At 37.9% G+C, this 18,726-nt stretch overlaps 4 protein-coding genes across 6 annotated transcripts; 2 read left to right on the top strand and 2 right to left on the bottom strand.

Moving 5' to 3' along the window:
• Window positions 1–159: 159 nt before the first annotated feature.
• Window positions 160–2,853, bottom strand: LOC137949500 (ACT domain-containing protein ACR2). Of its 2 annotated transcripts, XM_068795554.1 has the most exons (8): window positions 2,632–2,853; window positions 2,408–2,479; window positions 2,286–2,337; window positions 2,081–2,195; window positions 1,813–1,880; window positions 998–1,612; window positions 799–903; window positions 160–680 (listed from the first exon to the last, which is right to left on the bottom strand). In XM_068795554.1, exons 2-8 carry the CDS (start codon window positions 2,476–2,478, stop codon window positions 342–344), a joined length of 1,365 nt encoding a protein of 454 aa, XP_068651655.1. In that variant the 5' UTR covers window position 2,479; window positions 2,632–2,853; the 3' UTR covers window positions 160–341. The 2 variants fall into 2 exon arrangements, with proteins under 2 accessions (XP_068651655.1, XP_068651656.1); XM_068795555.1 differs by lacking the exon at window positions 2,632–2,853 and having other exon boundaries at window positions 1,703–1,880; window positions 2,286–2,468.
• Window positions 2,854–9,405: 6,552 nt separating this feature from the next.
• LOC137949974 (36.4 kDa proline-rich protein-like) lies at window positions 9,406–10,929 on the top strand. 2 transcript variants are annotated; one of them, XM_068796272.1, is made up of 2 exons: window positions 9,406–10,522; window positions 10,729–10,929. In XM_068796272.1, the coding sequence occupies exon 1, from the start codon at window positions 9,499–9,501 to the stop codon at window positions 10,510–10,512; it is 1,014 nt and encodes a 337-aa protein (XP_068652373.1). In that variant the 5' UTR covers window positions 9,406–9,498; the 3' UTR covers window positions 10,513–10,522; window positions 10,729–10,929. The 2 variants fall into 2 exon arrangements, with proteins under 2 accessions (XP_068652373.1, XP_068652372.1); XM_068796271.1 differs by having other exon boundaries at window positions 10,717–10,929.
• Window positions 10,930–11,565: 636 nt separating this feature from the next.
• Window positions 11,566–17,121, bottom strand: LOC137950504 (vesicle-associated membrane protein 711-like). The gene is made up of 4 exons (XM_068797004.1): window positions 16,630–17,121; window positions 15,138–15,328; window positions 14,320–14,483; window positions 11,566–11,907 (listed from the first exon to the last, which is right to left on the bottom strand). Exons 1-4 carry the CDS (start codon window positions 16,844–16,846, stop codon window positions 11,817–11,819), a joined length of 663 nt encoding a protein of 220 aa, XP_068653105.1. The 5' UTR covers window positions 16,847–17,121; the 3' UTR covers window positions 11,566–11,816.
• A 182-nt stretch (window positions 17,122–17,303) lies between these two features.
• On the top strand, window positions 17,304–17,744 carry LOC137950245 (uncharacterized). The gene has a single exon (XM_068796631.1). The coding sequence runs from the start codon at window positions 17,304–17,306 to the stop codon at window positions 17,742–17,744; it is 441 nt and encodes a 146-aa protein (XP_068652732.1).
• The last annotated feature ends 982 nt before the right edge of the window (window positions 17,745–18,726 follow it).

Below are 18,726 nucleotides of genomic sequence, written 5' to 3'. Positions count from 1 at the left end.
AAGGTGCGCTTCAAATCTTTTATGCTTTGGTCTTGTATAGAATGGTCATGAGGTTTCACAATTTAATTCTAAAACATTAGAATCATTATGGTTTTTTATTTATATGTTATGGATGTGGTTTTTTCTACTTTGCACTGGAATTTTCTTTCCACTGTCATATTGAAGCAATAGAAAGCTGATTTTCTTCTTCCTCTAATATTCTTTAGGACAAGACGACATGCGCTAGATTAAACAAACGAGAAGAAATTTCATATACACGATGTCTTTACACATATTTACAGTCATGGAGTACAGAAAAACAATCTGTCTTCGTTCTCTTTGGTTTCATTCACAGGAGTCGCTCAGATAATGGCGATGATATTCTGGGATATCTTCTCGATCTGCGATTTAAGCATGTCACCCAGAGACTGTCGATAGCTCCCTGGGATCCCCAAGTCGGTTTCCAGTGTTTCATGAGTGACTTGAAGAGGTAAAGGCTCAATTTCTTTCCTCATCGACTCCACCACATTCATGTCCACCGCGTTGCCAGAGATGTCTCGAACATAGAACTCATTTATAACCCGTTCTCCCTCCGTCATCACGTCCGCCCTCACCACCATCAGCCCGTGCTCTCTGAGCAGCCTTGTCACGTCGGAGAGCAATCCCACCCGATCTTGAGTGCAGATCTCCAGCCGAACTCCCTGGTGACATCCAACAATTGAAAAAAAAAAACCATGTTAAACGAACTCGAGAACGGAATTCATCTCTTCTCTGAAATGGCAAGTACTGCTCTTCATTTCTCTGGAGAGGAATACAAACCTCACAGACTCTTCTCTCTATAGCAGCTTCTACGCATATCGTGACTCGTTCCTTCTCGCCTTCTGTGTTCATTGTGCGGCCATCCATGTGCCTGATATAATACTCCTACAAAATCGCAACCATGGGCCAAGAATTTTAGTTTTAGTTTTTGTTTTCTCGCTTCTTTTTATTCCAGATCGTTTGAGAAATTAGACCATACCTGAGAAGTATAGGATCCATTGCAGGCAATCGAAGCATGGAAAATCACATATTGCATGTCTGTGAGTGTACACACCGTATCGAAGAGTAGCTTTGGCCGATCCTTGCACTCGACGGTCACCATCGAATATCCCTTATCGTTGCACCTCTCTACCGAAACAATAGGTTTCCTTTCTTCCTCTTCTCCTTTGCCGTCTACCTGTGTCCCAAAGTCCCCATTGGCCAACATGAGCTGGTGCAGTCTCCGTTCCTTGTTGGTTATGGGCCCGTTGCATCCTTGCCGGCCTGTCCTCACATCGCTTGTGTCGTTCACATTGGCCGCGCCGAGCACTGTAGAGAGATGGTCTTCGATGTCAGCCAGGCGGGTGGGATCCTCAATTGGGTTCGAAGTGAGCTCATCGGAGATATGTACGATGCAGGCCAGACGGTCATTGTGGCTCCACGCATGAGCCTCAATAACGTTACATCTTAGGTCAGCCAGGACTGCTGATATCTCGGAGAAGAGACCTGGCCGGTTCGTGGCCCTCATCTCTATCGCTGTCACCGCTTGGCTGCTGGAGCTTGAGCAGGTCTTGTGCTCTGTTGAGCTTCTGTCCCCTCTCTTTGAACCAATTGCCTGTAAACCCCCATGACAATGCAGATTATGTTAGTACATTAGTATAATCCATCTCCGGCATATATATTTTGGATTCCGGGTGCCCTGTACCTGATTATGTTCCCCAAACACCACGAAATTGCTGGGGTTCTGGGGCACCCGGTGCCGGTATGTGAAACAGAGAGTAGGAACGCTGGAAGCAAGGAAACAAACGGTAGTACCTTCTGTAAATGATCCAGAACTGTGCTGTCGGTGAGTTTCTTTCCTTGATGATTCCTCACATGAAAGACTGAGGCAAAAGTTTCATGAAAGAAGTAAACTCAGAAGGGGAACTGATGATCTGTTTGATTGGCTTATGGAAGCGCAGTTTCTCATGACTTTTGAGAAAGAAAAGACTGGCTCTTTTAGTCTGAATTTTGGCAAGAAGAAAGAATAATTTTTTGCAGCATAGAGGATCGGTATTGCCGATCGAGAATGATTTAACATTACCGTCCATAAACCATCCGGCATCCGAGGAAATGTAGCCTTTGCAAATGCGAAGATCCATGTCTGTCAACACTTGAACGACTTTCAAAAGCAGGTCCTGCTTGTTAACGCAATCCACCTGCATTATTTTACTTCTTGATCAGTTTAAATCGCTTTTTCATCAAGAAGTCCCGGAGAAAATCCTTAAATTTAATCCATCCCGCCTTACCTTCACCACTGTGCATTTCTCGCAACTCTCATTGTCTACGCAAGCTTGAAAACTGCAATAAAAAAGCCCTCAATTTAAAGACTTTTGTCAAGAAACGGTAAGGAGAAAGGAAATAGAACGACCTAGGTCCTCGGATCCTCTCGATGAGCTTGTCGAATTCGGGATCGAAGTATGGCACGTAGACTACCTCCATACTGTAATGCAGTAAAAGGGAAGATTAGCTTCATTTCCATCAACCAGATCAGCGATGAGATATGAATCTCAAGACAGAGAATGGAGAGCCAAATTCGAGTTTCTGATTTTGTAGCTAAACGCGAACGGTTCAGACAAAGTACGTCGTGCCTACCTGATTTTTTTCTGTTTCCACTTCGAGAGGAGAAATGCAGAGAGAAAGCGAAACAGAAATTTATGGCGACGGTGGAGTCCCAAGAAGGACCCAGAGAAATGAAGAAGAAGAATATCAGTTTGATTTCGTGGAAATAAATAGATGGGCGACAAGGACGAAAATGGACGCCAACCGAGTAAAAAAAACGAGTTCTATTTTGGGCAAGAGAACTCCAAAACAGCTTTCCGTAGGTGAGTAAGAGTGACAGACTTGTGCATCTTTCTCGCTTCCGTTTGTGGATGCCGGACGTAGAAGACGTAGTTGCATTTTATTTTCATTTCTGTTTCTCCGCGAAGTTTGGCGAGAGTAAATGCTGGCCCCTACCCTCTCGCCAAACTTCGCGGAGAAACAGAAATGAAAATAAAATCTACGTAAATCTGGAATAATTGCAGCAGTACGTAAATCTACGTCATATGATTCGGCTGGCTTATTATCCCATAAACAAGAGGGAGCCATCAATGGAAGGTTTCCCTCCCCTGAACTTTCCGGTTGGTGGTGGCGTGAACGGTGAATGGCCAACAGAAGTTGGTGGCTCTTGTTGGTGATTCACTTGGCTTGTTCCTCTACGATGTGTGTAACGGACCAAAATGAGATGACTCGATCAATCGATTGGTTCCAAATTAACCCTAAAGCTATAGTAAATGATTCCTCACATAAACATCTAATAGTCACTCATTTTCTCATTCTTTTTTATTCTTTTTAATTTATAAGAAAATAATTAGAGATTAATTTTTTTTGTTCTTTTATCATTAAAAAAATTAAGATAATAAAAAATGTTTATTCTATTTATTTTATGTTTTATAATATTCTTTTGATGTTCAATATTTTTATTTTAGTCTACTTTTTCTATGTAATATTTTATTTTGGTTTCTCTTTGTTTTCTCTTACATATAATGGAGAAAACTGAAAAAGAAGATGTGGTTACATACAGAGATTTTTACTATTGTTAGTGATCTTTGTTTTTCTTTGGTATATACTTTTCAATATTTCCAGAGTAATGTTTGTTTTCCATTTTCTTTTTTCTTCTATTTTATATTTTATTTTAATTTTATATTTAATCATTTTTCCTTCATTGTATTTTGTATTTAATCTTTTCATTTTTATCCTTATTATTATTATTATTATTATTATGATACAAGTTTTATTGTCTTATCTTTTCATTCTATTTCCAGTTTTACAATATTTTATATTTATTCTGTGCTTTATTACAATTTTTTAATAATATTTTTCCATTAATTAAATTTTATTCTATCTATTTTTTTTTATTCAAATATTCTATTGAATATTTTTTCTTTATTTTATTTTATGTGTTTAATTCTGTATTTTTTTAAATTAGTATTTTTATCATATTCATATATGCTTTTTTATTTTCTTCTTTATTGTATGTTTTGTTTAATATATTTCATATTTTCTTCTATTTTATGTTTACCTTCTTTATCTTTTCTCTTAAAAATATTCAAGAAAAGAGATTTATTTTTTATTTTTTTGTCATTTATCTTTAGGTTTATTTTTAAAATAAATAATAATTTAATTTACCCCTTTGATGTCACACACAATTAGTATACTAAATTATTGAGTTAAAACAAAAATATAAATCAATTTAGACAAATCTCTATTTTTGAAGCTTATATAAAAACTTTTTAAATCATTAAAAAATTAAATCATATCATTAATATTTATAAATCAATTAAAATTTTAAATCTTATAATTTTTTAAATATTTATTTATTTTTACACAATGTAAAGTATACCAAGAAAAATTAATGAACCAATAAATTAATTTTTTAAATTTTCTAAATATTTTAAATTAATATAATTTTATTTTATTCTTTTTTCCTTTTCCTAATTTTCATTTAATTGATTTTACATCATTTTTAATATTTTAATATTTTATTTTCCCTTTTCTTTTTCTCTTTTCCTCCTCCTCTAATTTTTTTATTTTCTTCTTTTCTTTTATCCTTTCTTCCCTTCTTTTTTCTTTTTTTTTTCCCTTTCTTCCCTTCCTTTTCCTTTTATTCGGAAGGAGAGCTAAAGTTTTGAAGTGTCAAAATCCAAAGGAGTCAGACTACAGAGGCAGAAGTCCACCATATTGAACAAAAAAAATGTGATATGAGGAGTTGACCCTTAAAATAGCATTGTTTGAATTAGAAAAGATTCGATTACATTATGCAATCATAAAAACTTCAAAGCTTGAAAAAGTGTTGATCCCATGTGAGGAGTCGATTATATTCACATACTAAAGCATGTCAAAAACCCATAAGAAGTCTAATTTTGACAGAGTTGATCCCATGTGCAAGAATTCAAATGGTCAAAATGTGACACTAAGATCCGAATGTTGTAGGTCTCCAAATGTGTAAATGACCTATTGCCATGTTCTACTAAAAAACATAACTTAAAGCATATTTTGCTAATTTTTTCAAGTTGATATGGATCAATTTTTATTAAATAAAAAATATCATTTTCTTACTATGACAACTAGTTTTTTTTGAAGGCTAAAGCCTTCTATTTAATATAAGCTCATCCAACCTAACAAAATATTATAATGTGGCTTTTCAAGTCTTTGTTTCATAAATGAATAGCTACTTGGTCATATTTTTCAAAGTTCATCTAGAGCATAACAATTTACTTTTAATTGATTATCAATATATTTTGGAATTTCCCCATTCGGCATAACTAGTTGTCACCATTACTTATTTGCTTTAGCAGTTGCATTATGTTCATCTGAGACTCATATAACAAGGAATAGTTGGTCACATTATTAAACGATGCATTCACTATTTTAATTATTGAGTATCATTACAATGAACTTATGTCTTGTAGTTTTTCAAGAGTTTATTATAAGTCATCTGTTCAAAAAAAATTAAGCATACATATGTTGATAAAATTATAGAGAAAAATACATGTCATCTACTGAGAAACATTCAAGCATACATCTATTGGACTAAAAAGAATAATTTTCATTCTTTGGTAATAACACCATATACAAATATATAATTATATATAATTGTCACTCTATAATGGAATATTATACTATGCACTATCAAAATACTATGTTATTAGATAGTTGTGATTTAGAAGTACGATAAATATCTAGTTTTGCACTATCTTAAAGGGTATCAAGAACATAATCTATTGCATCAAGTGGAACTATAATAACATTTTTTTTTTTCGCCCATTCTGGCCAAATATTGTGTCATTGGCTATGAAGCTTTCAACTACTACCAAATTAACAGAGCAGTCATACAAAACACACTCTATGTTTACTTTAGACAAAAAAAAAAAAAAAAACTTTAATTTTTTACAGTGACATCATGTATAAATATGTACAATACAACTTTATTAAATTAGTAAGGAATAATTATGTTACTCTATAGAAGAAAACGATGATATGTACTGCCAGACTACTATGTTATTAGATAATTTGGCTTATAGAATGAAGAGTCAATTTGGAATAATAATGCCAAACTAAACCAAGGGTATTTTTGTCCTAAATTAGATACATCATTGTTCACTATCTTTGGTCGAAGAATAATAATTTTGGCATTATTTAATCGATAATCAAAAATTTGTCATGGTTATATAATCTTATATGGTATTATAAGAGAAGCTTTAGTCAAGGCACATGGTTACCGAAGGGAACAAGTACTTATCCTTATTTTGAATTATATTTAATCTAGACATAAAAGTTCATGATTGTTTCATATAACATTTCAAATGAGTTAATAAATTACATAAATTTACAAAAAATTAAATAATAAAGTGCCCAATATAAGTCTCATAATTAGCAAAAAGCAATATTATCAAATTTAGATGGGAGTGGCTCATCAAACTAGGTTCATTCGGCCTTGCACAAACATACGGAAGGAGGCCAACCAAACTGATTTTAGTAATTCCATCTTTGTTCAACTGGTTAATAGTACAAATTGTCCCCACCAAACTTGTATTGGTCTCTCTTCACTTTCCTTTACAAAGTAGAAGAGGACAGTTGTTTGTATAAGCAACTAGAAGCACCTAATAGTGCACTTTGAAAGTGAAAGTGAATTCACTTTCACTATGCAAAACGTGTTAGAGTGTGATTTTACAAGCGGGATAAAGTGAATTACCTAATTATTTCACTTTCACTCCTTCTTAAGATAAACGAGTGAAAGTGAAATCCTTCCCTTAACCCTGTGATTTCACTTTAACTTGTCGCTCTTTCTCCTTCTCTCTCTCTCCTTTCTCCTTCTTGCCCTGCTCCCTCTCTCTCTCTCCTTACTTTTTGTTGCACATACTAACACAAAAAAGTAATTGACTTACACTTTTCATTGCACTTTCAAAATGCATTAACCTCTCTAAAAAACAGGGAGACCTTTCCAACATTGGAAAGAAGGGGGAGAGATGACAACAAAATAAATCTGAAGAAAACTTTGTGCATATGCTCAAGAGTTTACCAATCATGTACGATACAAAGCAGAAATTATTTGAAGTGTGGATGTGTTTACCCAGCAGGCCTCCCTTGTGTCCACAACTATGAATGCTTGTCGTCATTATGTCTTTGCTCCCCCACAGTTACGAAACATGTTTGGGCGTAGGGGTGGCATCGAGCCGAGCCAAGCTCAAACTTACATATGTTCGAGCTTGGCTTGATTTGAATACTTTGAACTCGAGCTCATGGTCAACCTCAAGCCTAAAATTAGAATCGAACTCAAGCCCAAAAATTTTAATTGAGTTTGAGCTCGTGTTCGAGCAAGGTTCGAGCTCCAACTTACATTTAACACTAAAAAAATATAAAATTAAAAAAAAAATAAAGAGAATATTGTGATGAACCTAGTACCATTGAAGTGCAAATTGTCACAGAGGAGTCCAAAACTTTGCAATGGAGCATACTCATGTATAATAACCAACTTAATAAACCTAAAAGAAAGAGAAAACACCTCCATCAATAATATTTATTCTATTGGCAAACAACAACATTAGATGTTGATGGGCCAAAAGGGTTGAACGATCGATCGTCTTTGAGGTTTGAGGTAAATAAGAGCAACTATCAACTAAATTAAAGAGGGAATTGACGAGAGCAATTAAAGTAAAGGGTATTTTCATATAAAAAAATTTATGCTAACGAGTCGACTTACGAGCTAACAAGTTGAGCTTAGAAAATCTCCAGTTTGACTTGTTATACTTAACGAACCTTATTTAAAGTTTGAGCTCGAGTCGAGCTCAACCGAATTTTTTTCGAGCCTAGCTCGAACAGTTTAGCTTCGTGCTACCCCTAGTTGGGGTCTTTAGTTTGCAAGATGCGGGCTATATGAAGGTTTTTTTTTACAATTGACTAGTTTTTTTGCTAAAATTAGTTAATTGAAGCTCAAACAAAAATATTTACAAATCTAACGAGTCAATAACCCACATCTTCAGTCAACAGCCACCATGGCACTCAACCATCGGAATTTTTTTATAATTTTTTGTCAAGAATCGGTAATGAGGATACCCACTTCAAAGTCGGTATCTGGTACTTAAAACTGTAAACAAAATCGGTTTCCCATAGACCGAGTTCATTTTTTAGTTTCAACTCTGTACCACGGATACCGACTTCAACTAATTGAACTCGGTGGCTGGGATACCAGAGTTTATTATTTACAGCTAAGTCGATAACCCAGGCACCCAAATGTGAAATAGGACTTGTTACCATGGATATGATTACAATCGGATCCCACCTAGGAGTTCTGCAATCTATAGAGCTCTTCTCCTGTATTATAGAAGAAGAGGTCCTTCTCCTTTTCCTCTTCAGTCAGAATTTTCAGCTCGCGAGAACTTTTGTTGGACAAAGAAAAAGGAAGGATAGCCTCCCTTCTTCTTCCTTCCGTTACCTCATAGGGAAGCGCCATAAAGCTTATCAGATTAGCTTGACTTTAAAACTTCTCTCTGGTGTTAAGGGTTGTTTACTTCCACTCAGAGCAGCTGATCTAGCGATTAACCTCCTCCACTGAATAACCATATTCTCAGAGTTCAATCTTGAGCTCGTGAACAGTAAAGACACAGAATCCACCAAAAGTGCAATGCTGACCTCAGTGAAGCTGAGTTGGCGAATTGATATATCAGAGGGCCTTCAATGTAACCGATCAATCTGAATCACCTTACTCTCTATCCTCAACTGCTTCAGATACCGTCCTCTGATGAAACCTACCATTCCGATCACAAATTTGGATTGGAAACTGAAGCTGCTCCCTTTCTGTGTCTCTTTATATTAGAAGAGAGAAGAGAAGAGGAACTGAGCCGACAGATCACATCAATATGGGGAAGGAGATAGGGGTCACGGACTTGCAAAGCTCCAAAGAGCCAGCCTAAAGAGGACAGCGATCAGTTCTTGGGCGCCAGGCAGGCCACCCCTCCCCGCCCCACATACCTAAGGATTATACTGTGACAATTTTTTTTTCTGCAACCCACATGCACTTAATTTGCTTATGCTACAGTTGGATGGCCACCGTTGTCTTGCTTTTTTTCTCGATAGCTCCATCCTTGGTTTGAAGGTCTCTGCGACGATACACTTCTGTCAGAAAGAAAGTGTTCATCCAGCTGCCATGAAAGAAAACTTTAGCAACCAACGGCAACATAGGTTGGAATGACGAGCATGTTTCAATAAATTTGGAAGATGAGGCCAAGTAGCAAAGATTGACAGCTAGCCTCTTGGCCTTACTACTTTCACGTGATTGGTTTTAGGGATTCTGCTTCTTCCATTCACACTCTATAAGAGACTGTTCTCCTAGGCTACTGCAGGTGCCAGTACTTTCTTCACAACACAGCACTGTAGCTTCTTCTAACTTCAAGTACCAGTATAGCGGAACTAGAGGTTAGTATGGATTCCTGCAAGATATCAGTTTTCTTCATAATCTTCATGCTCTTCATCTCTTCCAGTCCTTCAACCCTAGCATGTACGTACTGCTCTAAGCCACATTACAAGCACAAATCGCCGAAAACTGGCACACCGAAGGGATCGGTTACCCTCCCTCCAGTGACAAAGCTTCCTCCTGTAATTCTCCCTCCAGTGACAAAGCTTCCTCCTGTAACTCTTCCCCCAGTGACAAAACTTCCTCCTCTTCCCCTCCCTCCCGTGACAACACTCCCTCCTCTTCCCCTCCCTCCTGTGACGACACTCCCTCCAGTAACCAAACTTCCTCCTGTAACTCTCCCTCCAGTGACAACACTTCCTCCTCTTCCCCTCCCTCCTGTGACAACACTCCCTCCTCTTCCCCTCCCTCCTGTGACAACACTCCCTCCTCTTCCCCTCCCTCCAGTAACCACACTCCCTCCTCTTCCCCTCCCTCCAGTAACCACACTCCCTCCTCTTCCCCTCCCTCCAGTAACCACACTTCCTCCTGTAACCACCCTCCCTCCTGTGACAACACTTCCTCCCGTAACGCTCCCTCCGGTGACCCGAGTACTCCCTCCCGTAACAAAACTTCCACCAGTAACCCTCCCACCGGTGACCCGAGTACTCCCTCCCGTTACAAAACTTCCACCTGTAACCCTACCACCAGTAACGCTCCCCCCGGTGACTGGAACACCGCCAACGACAACGCCTGGCTGCAGTCCACCTCCGGCAAAGAAAAAGACTTGCCCTATCAACACACTCAAGCTGGAAGCATGTGTGGATCTCTTGGGAGGTCTTGTCCACGTCGGTGTAGGGGAATCTGTGAGTAACACTTGCTGCCCAGTCTTGCAAGGATTGGTTGGCCTAGACGCCGCTGTCTGCCTGTGCACAACCATTAAGCTCAAGCTTCTCAACCTCAAAGTCTATATCCCTGTGGCACTCCAGCTTCTTGCTACCTGTGGCAAGACGACTCCTCCTGGTTTTACTTGCGCTATTTAAGCTAGACTCTGTAAGTATCTCGTCTTGGAACGCTCACTCTCCTTCACTTACCGTTCCTCTACAAACACTTTGGAAAATGCAGAAGACCTTGTATGTAAAAGATGTCAATCATTTCAAGATGGCCTAAGATGGTCACCTTTTACATATTACCCTTTTCGTTCCCAGCTGTTCTGAGGATAAATTCTGATTTGTGACTCTCTATAGCTCTGTATGCAGGTGATGCTCGCCTGATTCATCTCCAAAAGAAGGCAGAAGATGACTTAATTGAAGACATGATTGGATGTCTACTCCGTTTTTCTTTATGTCAATTTGCTTTCTGTACATTTGTTCTGCACGATCGATTATATTTATTGAAAAGTGTGGTACTTCGTAGTAGAGGATGGATGGAAGGAAGATGGCTCTTGCTTTTTCTTGTTCTGACCCATTGTTTACTCACAAAGTAAAACCTATTATTGAAGGGGATTCGCTTATCCCGTCTTAGTTCCTGTAGTCTCCGTAACAATGTTGTTCAAAAATGGCATAAGGGCGTCACCTGTCCAAAGTATTTTACCTTCTACTTTAAACATATTATTATAAATAAATCCTAAAGTTTGAGATTTCCTTCTTGGATATATTAATGACGCAAGAGTAAAATATTGGGGCATGACAGATTGTTATCAGAGCAACTAGTATTACATCCAGTAAAATGAATTTACTTTTAGCATATAACCAATCTCTAGTCTTGATTGTTTCAGCCAACTTGCTTAGTTACAAACTCTCTTAAAGTCTACAAAAGGGGGGGACAAATCGATGTAATAACAATACAAGCGAGTGCTCATAGAAACTAGATCAACTCAAGTAGGTTTGACTGCCAATTAATCCTAATGATATCATATATGACACCAACACCATTCTTACCTTTCAAATCTTACAACCATATAACATGAACAAGAAGCTGAAAGATCAGGCATACCCAAATAAAGCCGCTTAGAAAATTTTAAGTATGAACGGTATATAGGGTTCCATAATCAAACATATATGCCTGAAGAGGATGAAGTCGCGTTTTACCACAAATAGAACCCCAAGAAATCAAACTCTTTACTATTCCAGAATAGAAGTTTCTATGGAGAAAAACAGAGAACAAACCAAACCCTTTTTGAATAAATAGAAGCCTAAACAAGTGTTGTTACATGATCAAGATTTCAGGACAAACACAAGCTACTATGAAACCTTCGCACTATAGAGCAGATCCCACCAAATTGAACAATAATGCTCTCCATAAATTGCATTACTGACTTGAAACCCAACATTCACAAGGAACACTTTCACCTTATACAAGAGGGCAGAGTGATTCCATGGCAAGCAAAAGCCACTACCACATAAATAACGATTAACAGGAGGACAATCAAGGCAACCCTGCATGAAAGGCAAACACTCATTAAGAAACTTCTTTATGAGATTAACAGCAACAATAATGTCTAAACTCATATGATAAAATTGTGTTTCACCACAGTAAAAGTGATGTTTGAAACTTTAGCACAAAAGATTAGCATCCATTATTTCCTTCTTGTAATCATGGACTAATTCCATTACCTGCACTGTTAAAATTATGGTCCAAAGCTCACAAACCACCACAATCCTGAACCAAGGAATTCGTCTCCTACATTTCCTTCCCATCTTACCCTCCCCAGTTAACTCCAATTATGCAGCCATGTACTTCAACAGCCCAAACTGAAATCACCCAACCCACACAAACAAAGATGTCAGCCAGATGAAGAAATTGCCCTTATATACCCAACCTGCCTAGGCTGACCCGGCTGACCTAGTATCCAAATGGAGACAGCCAGTTGCAGCTTGTGTAGTAATTAGCTAGCAACTGGTGTTTACAGTTTGATGCTTCTTGTTAGCAATAAACTTTATCGATTAGAATTCCAGGGGACCGGGTGACTTTCACAAAAGGGCTATCGTGTGAGACACCCTTGGAGCTCTGTCTACTTTGGTGCTTATAAAATAAACTAAGCTTTCTTCCACTTGAGCGGGAGAGAGATTATTAATGAGAGAGATTGGGTGGTTCATCATTTGAGTGGTATTCTTTTGGCTTGGGACTGCTTGATGGGAGAGCCTCTTTGACATTATTAAAGACCTTTTTTACATCCGCACCTCCATCAAGCCAAAAGCAATGGCTCATGAGCTTTTTCACATCTACCGCAAGAGTAGGCATCTAGGAATCATTCTTAAGTTGGTATGAGTTGATGACAAACTAAATTGGAGCATTTGGAGTATTGATTATCACCTCCCTTTGTACCTTCATCCTTGGAGAGATCTGTCTCAATGACATCTTTATTCTCATGAAAAAAATGTCCAAAATTCCACTCATCATGATGAAAAAAACCCTATTTGAGACATTCCAAGTCTGATGCCAAAGTAACTCAACTAACATGCTTTCCCTCCTTGAAATAACCTAAGCGAGAGGAGAAGTGAAGACTGTGCATGTGGAACAGAAGTCATTTCAAGTCATTCACAGAGTACCCAATGTAGCTACTGGATTGACCTAGGCCCTATGGCAGTTATCATCTGCCACATTTCAGCACCTTAGAAGATAACCCATAACTTTCAGTATATAGCAAAAGGTAAGTCCCCAATATTTACTAGCTCTAGAAAAAGACAAAGTAAATGTACATCAAACGCACCAACTTTGTGGCAGGGAAAATGAGATTGTTCTTCATCTCTTTGTTTGCTGCCAAATCATCAATGTCTAGAGTGCATTTCTTCAATCAGTGGGATGATGAGAATTCTCTCAGTTCTATGCTTCTCTAGGCCAACAAATTTACTTGCCCAAGTCTGTTGTAGAGCCAACTAGAAATAAGTTACCTCCTTTTCAGACACAAGAATTATAAACCCCCTGGAGTGTATGCCTCCCCAAGTAGGATGGCTTAAGCTCAAATTCTAACAGCAATACTATGGGCAAACCTGAGCCAGCTAGTACCGATGATACTGTCCAGGACTTTGATTGGTTACATTCTCCTGGTTAACACAAACCCTTTCTGTCATTGTGACTCCACTTAGCAGAAGCGAGAGCCCTACTCCAAGCTCAAGATTTACCAGGGCCAATTTCTCTAAACCCAATTGGTTGAAGATAATTTGACATTCACCATCTGTTGGGTCGTGGGGAATTCTACCACTCTTTCAGTCATTGTTTACTCGTGCACAAAAGGATGGGACCTCAAGATTTTTCATGAGCCTAAGAACACCTGTGGTTCCTTAACCTCTCACTGACTCGTGCCACAGAAGCACAAACTGCCTGGCCTATTCATCAGCTAGAGGTGGTGCATCCTGAAAGCACCTAATTGAGAGAAATACCTTTTTGATTAATGCCTCTGATGTCTTTATTTTTTCTAGTACTTTTCGTCAATCATCAATTGTTCTGATTAAGGCTGTTCATAATCCTTAGCTAGCCTCATGTGATCATAAATTTTCTTCAAACATTATTTTCTTATCCTATTTCCTAAACAAAGGTGATCACAGAAAGCTATCTTTTCCACATTGCTTACTACGAATAATACCTTTAAAAAATCATAATAAGCAGTATTTTAATAAGTTCAAGCAGTTTGGCATGAAAAATATCTTTGAAAGATAGAGAAAGCAACAGAAGTTTTTTTTATCTTTTTTTTTAAAAAAGACAGCAATGATAAATAGAGACCATTTCATATATATATCATCTGGTTAAAATCATAGAGATGAATTGAACTTCATTCTTATGCATGTGAAAATAAAAAAAAGAATGTCACAAAAGATAGATATAACAATGATATAGATTTCAGTACATACATGAGCTTAACATTTCTCCACCAAGCTGCATTCTTGAAACGACGAGCTTGCTTCCGGAAGCGAAATGTGTTTCCTTGCATATTGGTGGTTTTATCAACAAGCAGTTCTAAGCGATCTCCTCTTTCCAGAACCTTGTCAATATTCTCAATCATGACACTCCGAACCTACCAAATCATGCAATCCAACTATCAAAACACTTGTTGCAATAATGTCACTTCTGCTGCAATTAGATAATTCAATTATTAAAAGAAAGAATTCACCCACAAGCATGGGCACATGTATACGTAAGACACCTACGCATTCATGAGACTTGAACCCAAGATCTCCCATTAAAGGAGCCCTCAACATATACACACCCCTTTCAGCAACTATCTTTATTATTCATTAAGTTATAGTTGTCTGTAACTAAAACCCCAGTAGTAAAAAACTAAGTGCCTGGTGAACTATTTTTCTACAGCAATAAATTAATTGGATCTTCAAAGGTCACCCACACAAAAGAAATGTCGCACATCCTTTGAGTTGACAATACTAGAAGACCAATTCTGATTGTTACAGCAATTTCTAACCAATCCTGCCTAAACCCCAAGTCTGCAACACTCACCAAAAGGAACTCTAAATCTAAAACCCAATTACTCTAAAACAACAGAAAAACAGCAGCTCCATTCTTTCATACTCCTAGTCATACCAAAGAAATAACAAGGGCACAGATATAGCCAATAGCAAGAGCTAAGAGATGTATGAAGTCTTCAGAAGAGATAGGTGGGAAACTAAATTAACAGCAATAAATATTCAATAGCTATATCCATAATAAGGCTTACCTGATTCATTTCACCTTTCATGCGATTTATTCTATCTGCATTTGGATCATTTGAATAATACTGCATTTGTTGGCTCAGAACTCTTGAAAATTCATCATTCATAGCATAAGCAAGAGCTGTATGAACAGCCCGACCATATGTCTTCACAAATCTTCCATGGATATCTTCCAGAAATGCAAAAGGGATTCTTCCTATAATAAACAAGATAAATATGTCAAAATATGAGATCCTTCATAAAAGATAGAAGTAAAAATCGATTAAGGCAGGATAAATATTCAGCCTTGGCCAATTAATGAGGCAACCTTTAAATCATCAAGTTATCATGTAACCACTCAAAAATAAATAAAAAATAAAAAATAAATAAAAAACTCACGTGGCCAATGATAAAAGGTTGGAACTGAGAATGCCCTATCTGGCTCCAATACACATGGTCCATTTTTTAGAAGGCATGACTTGGATACATGATGACAAGTCTATTCCGATAACAAACCATGTGGTGTGATAAGCCAATGTTGAAAGTAAGGAAACAGTTGGTTAATCAAGCAATTTCCTATGACTTACTGGATAAGTAAATAACTAGCTAATAGAGAGTTATCTTGGGGGAGTTAACAGATCAGGCTAACCGACTCTTGAGAATTTCTAGAACACAGCGTTAACAAACAAAAATAGCTCTATAAGAAGAATGAAAATTCATTGCTCAAGGAGGCCAGGAGATCATTTTCCAAAACAAAATTTGTCCTTCATCCTTCAAAAAACTTGAAGCACACATAAAGCTTACACGAAATATATGCAAAATTGACAAATCAGAGCTCTTTTTGCATATAACAACCAGCTGAGTCTTCATTGCAAGTATGGATAAATGGTGAGAACAAGTAGAATTAAGCCAAAGCTATTCAGCTTCTATCCCATGCTACGGAACTGAGAAGTCTCGATCACTAGCACAATCAAGATCTAAAATCTGAGTTATCTACATGCGGCTTTGTTTTTGGACATGCTCATCTCAATACCTCAGATAAGGGCATCATCCACAAATTCATAATTATGTCTAACTTTTTCAATTTGAACTGGACCTAATTTAACCCAAAAAGAATGAGTGCATATTCATGATTACATTTCCTGTAAGGCTTTGCTTTTTGGATCTTAGGCTAATGTTCTTTGGATCCCACACACACAGATACACTTTCACTAGAACTATTTTATCATATGTAGACAACTTTAAATCACAACAACGTTTAGTCGCCCTTCGATGAGCCCCAAGCAGGCAGGTAAGATATCCAAATCGTCGAAACAGAAACTAGACATGAAATTGCTCCGTGGCCCGAGTGGAATTCTGTGTTTTCTAGGTTCATCACAATTAGATCGGGCAATGGTTCCACTATAGAACAAATAATAATACTTCAATTCCAGAATCGTTCATATCCCAGAAAGAGCCATCTCTAATTCTAAAGCAATCAAACTGAACAGGAAACAAGAAAGTAGGAAGAAGATTTACTTCCAGCAGAGTCGTCGGCCATACAGAGGACAGTAAGGCCATCTGTCCGCTTAACATGGAAAATATAACGGTCCTGAGAATAAGAGATGTGGCTGTCGTTGTTGCCAGGGATTTTCTCCAGTATCTGTCGCGCTATGTTGCTGGCGTTCGTCGGAGCCGCAGTGAACTCCGCCAACACCACCGATCCCCGAGCCACCAGCGCGTAGAGAATCGTCATCTAATAGAATCCCGATTCCACCAAAGAACACCAGACGACGACGAGGTATCGACGGCGATCTGGAAATTCCGGTGTGAGGGAAGGAGGAGAAAGGAGAAAATTACGGGAATTTCTGTTTCCCTCCTCTTCTCGGGCAGGGGGGGAGAGGGTCTAAAAAATTAAACAAAAGATTAATAATGCTACTGGAGAAGGATCAGCACAAAAATCAAAAGAAACGTCCAAGAAGAAAGGGATCAAGCAAGGGGTCTCACTCCCGAATCCCACCAATAGGAGGAATTCTTATTTATTACGGACGGAAGAAAGAAAATAAAAAGGCAGCAATGATCTCGCAGAGGTGGACAGCTGTCAGCATGCCAGCGAATCTGACTTTTGAAATAACTCTATTGATAAAGAATAGAGTTTGTATTTTTCATTCCTACGGGTAGCAAAGAGCCACTTCGCAGTGGAAGCTAGAGAAATGGCAATCGGGACACTGAGCTTCAACGCCTCGCTCCTTCTATCCTCCAACTCCATTCCCATCACCAGATGCTGCCAAAATAGGCGTATTCGTGCGGCGCCGTCCTCAATCTCGGCGAGGTTCGAGAAGCCGCTGGAGGAGTTGTACAGTGTGCGTGTGGAGAGAGGCGTATCGGCGGAGCGGCTGGAGGAGCTGGGCGTGGCGAGGTGGTCGACTTGGAAAACCGGCAGGTGCCAGCTGCCGTGGGACTGGCACGTGGATCAGCAGGTGTACGTCGTCGAAGGAGAGGTCCGCGTTGTGCCGGAGGGAGGCAGCGGCGACCGGTATATGCGATTCGTGGCGGGAGACCTGGTCCGGTACCCAAAGTGGTTCGAGGCCGACCTATTTTTCGATGGCCCCTACGAAGAGCGCTATCGTTTCCGCGCTTACGGTGACGACTGAGCTGCCGTCCTGGTAAGAAGTGGATGATTGTTCCTCTTCTTTCTTGTACTGCGTACGCCGGTTTGAGTCTAATTTAGTGGCATCAGTGTTGTTTTGGAGGTGCTGAAGTTCTAATAAACAGCGTATCGTATTTAGAATTCGATCAGTAAACAGCGTTTCGTATCAATTACTTTCACCTCCATTAGCAAAAAAAATGAACTAAAGAAGATCAAGAAGAGTTGAAAATTAAAATGATAAAATTGTTCCTACCACATTACGAAAGTTCTTTGAGTTTGATTACCCCTAAAAAAATATCAATTTCCATTTGTTGTATGTCACAATTGAGTTTCTTGATTCCCTTCTGAAATTGGAGAATGTCTTTATTGAATGCATATTATTTTTAAAAAAAAATTATTTGAATAATAATTTTATTCAATTTTAAATTTTAATTTAGAAAAAATTTATGTTATTCAATCCTCTTATTTAGTAATATATTTATGAATTATATTAATTTGTATTTTTTCAATTACATCACAAAAGATTTCAGAATATGCAAAGGTGGGACAAAATGCATATTATACAAAACTCAAATTTTATTTTTTATTTAAAAGGTGAATAAAAATATCTTTTATTATATCACTTTTACAAAACCGTCAAATTGCACGGGTTTTCGCTCTTTTTTAACAAAAAAAAACTGCTAACTTTGTTGGTGCAAAATATACGAAATGATGATGGACAATTGAGATAGCCATTGATCGGACGATTAAGATAGCTATTGATCATGATTAGACGACTGAGATAGTGTTTTACATGTTTCGCTCTAAATAATTTTTCGTATTGGATCAGCCTTCGTTCTCCCAATATATTATTCTATGTTATTTTTGTATATCAATAGTTTTAAGCATTTAAATAAGTAAGCTTAGCCTTATCCTGTAAACAGCTACGTTTTCATCACTATCCCACCACAGTTATTAATCCAAGAAAAATCAATCTAGGAATGCTT

The sequence above is a fragment of the Aristolochia californica genome, unplaced genomic scaffold (genome assembly GCF_029961685.1).
Source record: "Aristolochia californica isolate CCGP_79_NKW_82.1479 unplaced genomic scaffold, dmAriCali1.0.hap1 SCAF_14, whole genome shotgun sequence".
In the NCBI taxonomy this organism is placed as follows: Eukaryota; Viridiplantae; Streptophyta; class Magnoliopsida; order Piperales; family Aristolochiaceae; genus Aristolochia; species Aristolochia californica.
The sequence above is the reverse complement of the archived record's forward strand: the minus strand, read 5'-3'. Positions and strand labels throughout refer to the sequence as shown.